The sequence below is a fragment of the Phacochoerus africanus genome, chromosome 10 (assembly GCF_016906955.1).
Source record: "Phacochoerus africanus isolate WHEZ1 chromosome 10, ROS_Pafr_v1, whole genome shotgun sequence".
Classification (NCBI taxonomy): Eukaryota; Metazoa; Chordata; class Mammalia; order Artiodactyla; family Suidae; genus Phacochoerus; species Phacochoerus africanus.
In genome coordinates, this window is record NC_062553.1 from 55,533,316 (window position 1) to 55,545,975 (window position 12,660).

Below are 12,660 nucleotides of genomic sequence, written 5' to 3' on the forward strand. Positions count from 1 at the left end.
TTCTTTTCTAATCCTTCACTCTTCCTCTTTTCCCTTAGACAGTTATTAAGATATACGTTGATTTTAAAGCTTCTCAATTGCAGCACAGTATTTTCATTAGGCATTATTAATGCCTTTTATGTTAACTTATATATATATATATTTTTTTTCCCCACTGTACAGCAAGGGGGTCAGGTCATCCTTACATGTATACATTACAATTACATTTTTCCCCCAGCCTTTCTTCTGTTGCGATATGCTGACTTTTAGATATAAAAGTTTCGTTTCTTTTGAAGATATACTATGTTTTTGACAAAAAATAAATCATTGTCCTTGCCCACAAAAGAGCTTCAGTGTAGCAGAAAGAAAGTAGATTTGAGCAGTAACTGAAATTGAGGTTGCACGTGCTGTGCTGGTGCAGCCGGAGGGGAGTACATCAGATGGGATGGTCACCCTTCCAGGGACTGTGGGTTAGAGAAGCCTGCGTGGGTTAGAGAAGGCTGTGTGGAGGGGCTGACTGTGTTGTCTCCAGAGGAAGATGCAGGTGAGGTAGGCAAGGTGTGAGCAAAGGCACAGAGTGGGAAAGGGTAGATAGAGTATTGGGGAAAGGGTAGATGGAGTATTGGGGAGTAGAGGGCTGTCACATCGCCTGGCTGAGCACTGGAGCTCTGAAGTAAGGTGGCTGTGATGCATTTCCTGGTCCTCAGGGCACCCTGAAAGAACTTGCACAGTGGCGTGACTGAGTCGAGTGATGTTTGGGGAGAAGTTGTTTGTTTGTTTTTGTTTTGAGAACTGTAACGATTTTTTAATTTTTATTTATATTTAATTTATTTATGCACCTATTTATTTATTTTGCTTTTAGGGCCACACCTACGGCATATATGGAGGCCAGGGGTCCAATCAGAGCTACAGCTGCCAGCCTACACCATAGCCTCAGCAACGCAGGATCCGAACCATGTCTCCCACCTACACCACAGCTCATGGCATTGCCAGATCCTCAACTCACTGAGCAAGGCCAGGGATCGAACCCGCACTTTCATGGTTCCTAGTCAGATTCGTTTCTGCTGCACTACAGCAGGAACTCCTTGAGAAGTTTTTGCTCTCTCTCTCTCTTTTTTTTTTTTTTTGGTCTTTTCTAGGGCTGCTCCTGCGGCATATGGAGGTTCCCAGGCTAGGGGTCAAATCGGAGCCGTAGCCACTGGCCTACGCCAGAGCCACAGCAACGCAGGATCCGAGCCGCGTCTGCAACCTACACCACAGCTCACGGCAACGCCAGATCCTTAACCCACTGAGGGAGGCCAGGGATGAAACCCACAACCTCATGGTTCCTAGTTGGATTTGTTAACCACTGAGCCATGACAGGAACTCCAGTTTTTGCTCTCTTATCTCTGTAGTTCTCTGTTTGATGGTTCCCATAGAGGCACATCACATGGAGGGGCATCTCACATGGAGGGACATCTCACATGGAGGGACATCTCACATCTGAGTGTGTGTCTTCTTTTCTTTTTATGCATAGTATTCTGTAGTCTAGATGTTGTCCTGCTCTATTTACCTGTGAGTTATTGATGTACATTGATTAAACATCATTAAGAATTCTAAACTGTAGTTCACATAAGGATTATTTTGCTCATTGGAAGGGAAGGTTAGCCAGCTTTAGTAACATAAGAAGTCACATTCTGATTTCTTTCCTTGTTTTCCTACTTTGTCAACTCAAAAACAGCAGAGGCCTATTCAATAAAATGTTTTGGGGTTTTGGGGGGGGGAGGTTCTTCTTTTTCAGCTACCCCTTGGCTTATGGAGTTCCTGGGCTGCAGTGGTGACTTACACCTCACAGTGGCAGCAGTGCCAGCTCCTTAACCCTCTGTGCTGGACTGGCTCCAGAGACGCTGCCAATCCCATTGCACCAAGCGGACACTGCTAAAATGTTTTTAAGATTATATTTTTGACTCAGGATTAATAGAGAATAGAAGAGATACAACACTTCCTGAGTTTTGTGGCTTTCATAATTTTTCACTGTTTTCTCCTTTTTTTTGAAAGACTTTTGAAATCTAATTTTTCCTGACTTAAAGATTATATCATCAAAAAGAAAAAAAAAAATGTGGAGTTCCCGTCGTGGCTCAGTGGTTAGCGAATCCGACTAGGAACCATGAGGTTGCAGGTTCGATCCCTGGCCTTGTTCAGTGGGTTACAGGATCCGGCGTTGCCGTGAGCTGTGGTGTAGTTGCGGACGCGGCTCAGATCCTGCGTTGCTGTGGCTCTGGTGTAGGCCAGTGGCTACGGCTCCGATTCAACCCCTAGCCTGGGAACCTCCACATGCCGCAGGAGCGGCCCAAGAAATGACCAAAAAAAAAAAAAAAATTATATCATTAACAGTTTATGATTGACTTCACTATGAACTCTACATTTGGTAAAAAGGTATTATCATCTTTACAACAGATTTTTTAAAAGTTAAATAAGGAATTAGAATCTCAGCAATATTACATTGTTCTATGTTTCATTTCATCCCAATTTCAGGCCTTATCAAGAACCCCAAAATAATTAGTTCAAGCCAGATCTTTAGGGCAAATAATGCCTATTTAAATACTTTCAGGTTTTGTTTTTTTTTTTCCTCTAAAACAGGGCTGGGTAAGAACATACAGTTCTTTTCTAATCCTTCACTCTTCCTCTTTTCCCTTAGACAGTTATTAAGATATACGTTGATTTTAAAGCTTCTCAATTGCAGCACAGTATTTTCATTAGGCATTATTAATGCCTTTTATGTTAACTTATATATATATATATTTTTTTTCCCCACTGTACAGCAAGGGGGTCAGGTCATCCTTACATGTATACATTACAATTACATTTTTCCCCCAGCCTTTCTTCTGTTGCGATATGCTGACTTTTAGATATAAAAGTTTCGTTTCTTTGAAGATATACTATGTTTTTGACAAAAAATAAATCATTGTCCTTGCCCACAAAAGAGCTTCAGTGTAGCAGAAAGAAAGTAGATTTGAGCAGTAACTGAAATTGAGGTTGCACGTGCTGTGCTGGTGCAGCCGGAGGGGAGTACATCAGATGGGATGGTCACCCTTCCAGGGACTGTGGGTTAGAGAAGCCTGCGTGGGTTAGAGAAGGCTGTGTGGAGGGGCTGACTGTGTTGTCTCCAGAGGAAGATGCAGGTGAGGTAGGCAAGGTGTGAGCAAAGGCACAGAGTGGGAAAGGGTAGATAGAGTATTGGGGAAAGGGTAGATGGAGTATTGGGGAGTAGAGGGCTGTCACATCGCCTGGCTGAGCACTGGAGCTCTGAAGTAAGGTGGCTGTGATGCATTTCCTGGTCCTCAGGGCACCCTGAAAGAACTTGCACAGTGGCGTGACTGAGTCGAGTGATGTTTGGGGAGAAGTTGTTTGTTTGTTTTTGTTTTTGAGAACTGTAACGATTTTTTAATTTTTATTTATATTTAATTTATTTATGCACCTATTTATTTATTTTGCTTTTAGGGCCACACCTACGGCATATATGGAGGCCAGGGGTCCAATCAGAGCTAACAGCTGCCAGCCTACACCATAGCCTCAGCAACGCAGGATCCGAACCATGTCTCCCACCTACACCACAGCTCATGGCATTGCCAGATCCTCAACTCACTGAGCAAGGCCAGGGATCGAACCCGCACTTTCATGGTTCCTAGTCAGATTCGTTTCTGCTGCACTACAGCAGGAACTCCTTGAGAAGTTTTTGCTCTCTCTCTCTCTTTTTTTTTTTTTTTGGTCTTTTCTAGGGCTGCTCCTGCGGCATATGGAGGTTCCCAGGCTAGGGGTCAAATCGGAGCCGTAGCCACTGGCCTACGCCAGAGCCACAGCAACGCAGGATCCGAGCCGCGTCTGCAACCTACACCACAGCTCACGGCAACGCCAGATCCTTAACCCACTGAGGGAGGCCAGGGATGAAACCCACAACCTCATGGTTCCTAGTTGGATTTGTTAACCACTGAGCCATGACAGGAACTCCAGTTTTTGCTCTCTTATCTCTGTAGTTCTCTGTTTGATGGTTCCCATAGAGGCACGTCACATGGAGGGGCATCTCACATGGAGGGACATCTCACATGGAGGGACATCTCACATCTGAGTGTGTGTCTTCTTTTCTTTTTATGCATAGTATTCTGTAGTCTAGATGTTGTCCTGCTCTATTTACCTGTGAGTTATTGATGTACATTGATTAAACATCATTAAGAATTCTAAACTGTAGTTCACATAAGGATTATTTTGCTCATTGGAAGGGAAGGTTAGCCAGCTTTAGTAACATAAGAAGTCACATTCTGATTTCTTTCCTTGTTTTCCTACTTTGTCAACTCAAAAACAGCAGAGGCCTATTCAATAAAATGTTTTTGGGGTTTTGGGGGGGGGAGGTTCTTCTTTTTCAGCTACCCCTTGGCTTATGGAGTTCCTGGGCTGCAGTGGTGACTTACCTCACAGTGGCAGCAGTGCCAGCTCCTTAACCCTCTGTGCTGGACTGGCTCCAGAGACGCTGCCAATCCCATTGCACCAAGCGGACACTGCTAAAATGTTTTTAAGATTATATTTTTGACTCAGGATTAATAGAGAATAGAAGAGATACAACACTTCCTGAGTTTTGTGGCTTTCATAATTTTTCACTGTTTTCTCCTTTTTTTTGAAAGACTTTTGAAATCTAATTTTTCCTGACTTAAAGATTATATCATCAAAAAGAAAAAAAAAAATGTGGAGTTCCCGTCGTGGCTCAGTGGTTAGCGAATCCGACTAGGAACCATGAGGTTGCAGGTTCGATCCCTGGCCTTGTTCAGTGGGTTACAGGATCCGGCGTTGCCGTGAGCTGTGGTGTAGTTGCGGACGCGGCTCAGATCCTGCGTTGCTGTGGCTCTGGTGTAGGCCAGTGGCTACGGCTCCGATTCAACCCCTAGCCTGGGAACCTCCACATGCCGCAGGAGCGGCCCAAGAAATGACCAAAAAAAAAAAAATTATATCATTAACAGTTTATGATTGACTTCACTATGAACTCTACATTTGGTTAAAAAGGTATTATCATCTTTACAACAGATTTTTTAAAAGTTAAATAAGGAATTAGAATCTCAGCAATATTACATTGTTCTATGTTTCATTTCATCCCAATTTCAGGCCTTATCAAGAACCCCAAAATAATTAGTTCAAGCCAGATCTTTAGGGCAAATAATGCCTATTTAAATACTTTCAGGTTTTGTTTTTTTTTTTCCTCTAAAACAGGGCTGGGTAAGAACATACAGTTCTTTTCTAATCCTTCACTCTTCCTCTTTTCCCTTAGACAGTTATTAAGATATACGTTGATTTTAAAGCTTCTCAATTGCAGCACAGTATTTTCATTAGGCATTATTAATGCCTTTTATGTTAACTTATATATATATATATTTTTTTTCCCCACTGTACAGCAAGGGGGTCAGGTCATCCTTACATGTATACATTACAATTACATTTTTCCCCCAGCCTTTCTTCTGTTGCGATATGCTGACTTTTAGATATAAAAGTTTCGTTTCTTTTGAAGATATACTATGTTTTTGACAAAAAATAAATCATTGTCCTTGCCCACAAAAGAGCTTCAGTGTAGCAGAAAGAAAGTAGATTTGAGCAGTAACTGAAATTGAGGTTGCACGTGCTGTGCTGGTGCAGCCGGAGGGGAGTACATCAGATGGGATGGTCACCCTTCCAGGGACTGTGGGTTAGAGAAGCCTGCGTGGGTTAGAGAAGGCTGTGTGGAGGGGCTGACTGTGTTGTCTCCAGAGGAAGATGCAGGTGAGGTAGGCAAGGTGTGAGCAAAGGCACAGAGTGGGAAAGGGTAGATAGAGTATTGGGGAAAGGGTAGATGGAGTATTGGGGAGTAGAGGGCTGTCACATCGCCTGGCTGAGCACTGGAGCTCTGAAGTAAGGTGGCTGTGATGCATTTCCTGGTCCTCAGGGCACCCTGAAAGAACTTGCACAGTGGCGTGACTGAGTCGAGTGATGTTTGGGGAGAAGTTGTTTGTTTGTTTTTGTTTTTGAGAACTGTAACGATTTTTTAATTTTATTTATATTTAATTTATTTATGCACCTATTTATTTATTTTGCTTTTAGGGCCACACCTACGGCATATATGGAGGCCAGGGGTCCAATCAGAGCTACAGCTGCCAGCCTACACCATAGCCTCAGCAACGCAGGATCCGAACCATGTCTCCCACCTACACCACAGCTCATGGCATTGCCAGATCCTCAACTCACTGAGCAAGGCCAGGGATCGAACCCGCACTTTCATGGTTCCTAGTCAGATTCGTTTCTGCTGCACTTACAGCAGGAACTCCTTGAGAAGTTTTTGCTCTCTCTCTCTCTTTTTTTTTTTTTTTGGTCTTTTCTAGGGCTGCTCCTGCGGCATATGGAGGTTCCCAGGCTAGGGGTCAAATCGGAGCCGTAGCCACTGGCCTACGCCAGAGCCACAGCAACGCAGGATCCGAGCCGCGTCTGCAACCTACACCACAGCTCACGGCAACGCCAGATCCTTAACCCACTGAGGGAGGCCAGGGATGAAACCCACAACCTCATGGTTCCTAGTTGGATTTGTTAACCACTGAGCCATGACAGGAACTCCAGTTTTTGCTCTCTTATCTCTGTAGTTCTCTGTTTGATGGTTCCCATAGAGGCACGTCACATGGAGGGGCATCTCACATGGAGGGACATCTCACATGGAGGGACATCTCACATCTGAGTGTGTGTCTTCTTTTCTTTTTATGCATAGTATTCTGTAGTCTAGATGTTGTCCTGCTCTATTTACCTGTGAGTTATTGATGTACATTGATTAAACATCATTAAGAATTCTAAACTGTAGTTCACATAAGGATTATTTTGCTCATTGGAAGGGAAGGTTAGCCAGCTTTAGTAACATAAGAAGTCACATTCTGATTTCTTTCCTTGTTTTCCTACTTTGTCAACTCAAAAACAGCAGAGGCCTATTCAATAAAATGTTTTGGGGTTTTGGGGGGGGGAGGTTCTTCTTTTTCAGCTACCCCTTGGCTTATGGAGTTCCTGGGCTGCAGTGGTGACTTACCTCACAGTGGCAGCAGTGCCAGCTCCTTAACCCTCTGTGCTGGACTGGCTCCAGAGACGCTGCCAATCCCATTGCACCAAGCGGACACTGCTAAAATGTTTTTAAGATTATATTTTTGACTCAGGATTAATAGAGAATAGAAGAGATACAACACTTCCTGAGTTTTGTGGCTTTCATAATTTTTCACTGTTTTCTCCTTTTTTTTGAAAGACTTTTGAAATCTAATTTTTCCTGACTTAAAGATTATATCATCAAAAAGAAAAAAAAAATGTGGAGTTCCCGTCGTGGCTCAGTGGTTAGCGAATCCGACTAGGAACCATGAGGTTGCAGGTTCGATCCCTGGCCTTGTTCAGTGGGTTACAGGATCCGGCGTTGCCGTGAGCTGTGGTGTAGTTGCGGACGCGGCTCAGATCCTGCGTTGCTGTGGCTCTGGTGTAGGCCAGTGGCTACGGCTCCGATTCAACCCCTAGCCTGGGAACCTCCACATGCCGCAGGAGCGGCCCAAGAAATGACCAAAAAAAAAAAAAAAAATTATATCATTAACAGTTTATGATTGACTTCACTATGAACTCTACATTTGGTAAAAAGGTATTATCATCTTTACAACAGATTTTTTAAAAGTTAAATAAGGAATTAGAATCTCAGCAATATTACATTGTTCTATGTTTCATTTCATCCCAATTTCAGGCCTTATCAAGAACCCCAAAATAATTAGTTCAAGCCAGATCTTTAGGGCAAATAATGCCTATTTAAATACTTTCAGGTTTTGTTTTTTTTTTTCCTCTAAAACAGGGCTGGGTAAGAACATACAGTTCTTTTCTAATCCTTCACTCTTCCTCTTTTCCCTTAGACAGTTATTAAGATATACGTTGATTTTAAAGCTTCTCAATTGCAGCACAGTATTTTCATTAGGCATTATTAATGCCTTTTATGTTAACTTATATATATATATATTTTTTTTCCCCACTGTACAGCAAGGGGGTCAGGTCATCCTTACATGTATACATTACAATTACATTTTTCCCCCAGCCTTTCTTCTGTTGCGATATGCTGACTTTTAGATATAAAAGTTTCGTTTCTTTTGAAGATATACTATGTTTTTGACAAAAAATAAATCATTGTCCTTGCCCACAAAAGAGCTTCAGTGTAGCAGAAAGAAAGTAGATTTGAGCAGTAACTGAAATTGAGGTTGCACGTGCTGTGCTGGTGCAGCCGGAGGGGAGTACATCAGATGGGATGGTCACCCTTCCAGGGACTGTGGGTTAGAGAAGCCTGCGTGGGTTAGAGAAGGCTGTGTGGAGGGGCTGACTGTGTTGTCTCCAGAGGAAGATGCAGGTGAGGTAGGCAAGGTGTGAGCAAAGGCACAGAGTGGGAAAGGGTAGATAGAGTATTGGGGAAAGGGTAGATGGAGTATTGGGGAGTAGAGGGCTGTCACATCGCCTGGCTGAGCACTGGAGCTCTGAAGTAAGGTGGCTGTGATGCATTTCCTGGTCCTCAGGGCACCCTGAAAGAACTTGCACAGTGGCGTGACTGAGTCGAGTGATGTTTGGGGAGAAGTTGTTTGTTTGTTTTTGTTTTTGAGAACTGTAACGATTTTTTAATTTTTATTTATATTTAATTTATTTATGCACCTATTTATTTATTTTGCTTTTAGGGCCACACCTACGGCATATATGGAGGCCAGGGGTCCAATCAGAGCTACAGCTGCCAGCCTACACCATAGCCTCAGCAACGCAGGATCCGAACCATGTCTCCCACCTACACCACAGCTCATGGCATTGCCAGATCCTCAACTCACTGAGCAAGGCCAGGGATCGAACCCGCACTTTCATGGTTCCTAGTCAGATTCGTTTCTGCTGCACTACAGCAGGAACTCCTTGAGAAGTTTTTGCTCTCTCTCTCTCTTTTTTTTTTTTTTTGGTCTTTTCTAGGGCTGCTCCTGCGGCATATGGAGGTTCCCAGGCTAGGGGTCAAATCGGAGCCGTAGCCACTGGCCTACGCCAGAGCCACAGCAACGCAGGATCCGAGCCGCGTCTGCAACCTACACCACAGCTCACGGCAACGCCAGATCCTTAACCCACTGAGGGAGGCCAGGGATGAAACCCACAACCTCATGGTTCCTAGTTGGATTTGTTAACCACTGAGCCATGACAGGAACTCCAGTTTTTGCTCTCTTATCTCTGTAGTTCTCTGTTTGATGGTTCCCATAGAGGCACGTCACATGGAGGGGCATCTCACATGGAGGGACATCTCACATCTGAGTGTGTGTCTTCTTTTCTCTAGCTGTCAGAGTACTTACCAGTTAGTTTGAAGTGTTTTCTTGACTTTGTATGCTCTTTCAGTACCTTTTTTTTTTTTCCCCCTGGTCTCTGTACTTAATAAATATTTTACTTAAAGAATCCAGTAAACTCATAAGGTTCAAAACTTGAAAGATAAAGAAGTCCAGAGTAGGAATTCTCTGATAGCTCAATGAGTTAAGACCTGGCATTGTCACTGCTTTGGCATGGGTTTGATCCCTGGCCCACGAACTTCGACATGGCATGGGCACGGCTATAAATTATGTAATTAATTAATTAAAATACTGCTTCTTTAAAAGCACAGAGTAAAAATCTTCCTTCCATCTGTCTGCTCTTTTTCTTCCCAAGGCCACAATCAATGTCACTAGTCTTGTATATCCTCTCAGAAATATTCTTTGCATTTATTATACCTATACATGTTCGGGCAAAGAGTTTAAATTATCCGTTTTCTGATTTCGCCGTATGTAAGGTAACTTGCTTTTTACATAGACTTAATTTGTGCCAGTATAAATGGTATCTTGTTTTCTGAAAACAATTGTCAACCCTCTTTTCTAAAAACTGCCTCCTCAAAACTACAGTGTATGGAGCTTGATTAAATTTACCCTGAATTAATATCCCAACTAGTTTATTAGCTCAAAATCTTAAACATCTTTGTGATAAAGTACCCAGCTCACTCTTTTGCACATTCTTAATGCTCTATGAATATTTTTGTCAGTGATGGTAACAACTTTTCTTCTCTTTGTAGACAGGGAGATTTGAAAAAAAAGAAGAAAAAAAAGAAGGGTAAGGCTTTTTAAAAAAATCTTTAAATTACTTCCTGTAAGATAAAACTTGAGTTTAGCCCTGTATAGAAATCTTCAGATATAGACAGACTGTTCTATCTTTGAAACTGAGTTTTGTCATGACTGTAGCTAACATTTATTTAATTTTATAACTTTGAGGAATGCAGTTCAGGAGCTCTCACTGGTGTGGTGGGTCAGTCATCCAACTTGTCTCTCTGGCAGTGTCAGTTCGGGTTTGATTACCCACCTGGTGCGGTGCCTTAAGGATCTGGCATTGGTACAAGTGTGGCGTAGGTTGCAGCTGTGGCTTGGATTTGATCCCTGGCCCAGGAACTTCCATATGCCATGGGTGCAGCAGAAAAAGTGAAAAAAGAAAAAGAAAAGAATGCATTTCAGAAGTTCGAGTACCTGAGCAGCAGGTGAAGGATCCAGTGTTGTCGCTGCTGTGGTGCAAGTTTGACTCTTGGCCCAGGAACTTACTTATGTGGCAGGCACAGCCAAAAAAACCCAGAGGTTTGAATTAACATTGTTCTTTTGCTGTAACTGAACAGATTCTTAACATACTTGCCTGAGTTTTTCATTTGGAAGATGGAATATGATTGTATATTCCTTTTAGGATTAAAAAGATACTACACGTAAAGCTCTTAGAACAGCACCTGGCACCAAGTAAGCCCTTACATATTAGGATGCTTTCAGCTGCAGGTACTACAGAACTCCATCAGAGTGGCTTAAGAAAATTTACTGTTATGACACGGGCAGTGTAGAGCAAAATTGGCATCAAGGTTGGTTTACCCAGTAGTTTTGTCTTTGTTCTGCTGTACACAAAACAGTCCCATTAGAGTAATCTGATGTATGTTGAAAACAAGGCCACATACCTGTCATTTACATCAAGCAGGACTAAGAGAGCCTCTGCATTTGGCAAGTCTTTCCCATTAATCTGATTGGTCCAGCGTAGGTCAGTGTCCAGACCTGAACCATTAGCCAGGGGAATGCCATGCCTGATTGGCTTAAGCTGTCTTTAACTATGGCGAGAGTGGGTGGACTTCACCACGCTTGGCTTCAGCTAGGTTGAGGGTAACCCTGGAGCTACGTCATAACTGTAGCTAACATTTATTTAATTTTATAACTTGTTCTTTTGTCTTTGGTCAGGTTGCATCTTGGTTTTGCCTGCCACAATCTAAGGATTTGGGTTTCACAGATCTCAATTTATTACCACTTCTCTGTTTTCCAGCTTCTAGAATGTTATTGATAGTATCTTCTCTCCTATTCTTCCTTCTAATGGGTTTATTACTATTTTAGTAGAGTTTTGGACAGTGCAGGAGTCTGATGTTTGCGTTTATCCATTATCTTTACTAGTTCTTCCCTTTCATTTCTGTTCTTGAAAATTGGTAAAGACTCAGTAAATGTTTCATAATGTTTTATGTATTAGTGATAACTGTAGGGATCAGTAACCTCTGTTTTCACTTTCTTTTCTATTTTTTGTGGTTTCCAGATGAGTATTTTTTAAAATTTACAGGTGGTATGCTCATTCTGAAAACAAAAGAAAGTAAAAACAAAGGAAGTAGACTTCTGTCATTATAGAATGGTATAATGAATGGAAAATCCCCTATCCCAAATTCAGGATCCTAGAGATAATTACTTAACTTTTTTTTGTATATATAAACACATAGACTTTCACATGCTCAGTCAATATTTTTACAACACTGATAGGATATGAACAGATCATTGGGATAATTTGTTTTATCTTCTACTTTAGGCTCTATTGTACAGATATTTTTCCAAAGTATTAAATATAGATACACTTTGTCTTTTTAGGGCTGTCCCATGGCACATGGAAGTTCCCAAGCTAAGGGTTGAAGGCCACAGCCACAGCAATGCCAGATCCCTTAACCCACTTAATGAAGCCAGGGATTGATACTAGTTGAGTTCATTACCGCTGAGCCACAAAGGGAACTCCACTTCTTCTTCTTCTTTTTTTTTTTTCCATATAAATAGCTGCTCCAGCAGCATATGGAAGTTCCCAGACCAGGGATTGAATTTGAGCTGCACCTGTGGCCATGCCAGATCCTTTAGCCCACTGTACCAGGCTGGGGATCCAACCTGAGCCTCCACGGCAACCCAAACTGCTGCAGTCAGATTCTTAACCCACTGTGCTACAGCAGGAACTCCAAGATGTACTTCATTTTTTTAACCCACTTGTATAGCTTGCTGTAGTTGGAGCTGCTATAATTTATTTAATCATTCTCTTACTGGTGGACATTTATGTTAGTTTGCTGGGGTTTTTTGGGTTTTTTGTTTTTCTTTTTTTTCTATTTTGTCTTTCTAGGGCCGTACCCAGGCTAGGCGTCAAATTGGAGCTGTTGCCAGTGGCCTCCGCCAGAGCCACAGCAACGCCAGATCCGAGCTGTGTCTGTGACCTACACCACAGCTCACGGCAATGCCAGATCCTTAACCCACTGAGTGAGGCCAGGGATCGAACCCACACCCTCATGGTTCCTAGTCGGATTCGTTTCTGCTGTGGGCCACGATGGGAACTCCTTAG

General features: G+C 42.6%; 1 protein-coding gene across 2 annotated transcripts in view; it reads left to right on the top strand.

The window, feature by feature from the left end:
• The window catches only part of SRP72 (signal recognition particle 72), a 41,249-nt gene that overhangs the window by 25,637 nt on the left and 2,952 nt on the right, over window positions 1-12,660 (top strand). Inside the window, exon 17 of one of the 2 annotated variants that reach the window (XM_047798064.1) lies at window positions 10,082-10,119. The exons of the other annotated variant lie outside the window; for it this stretch is intronic. Coding sequence (XP_047654020.1) covers window positions 10,082-10,119 — 38 coding nt within the window. The remainder of the gene's footprint in view (window positions 1-10,081; window positions 10,120-12,660) is intronic. 2 annotated transcript variants of the gene reach the window in all.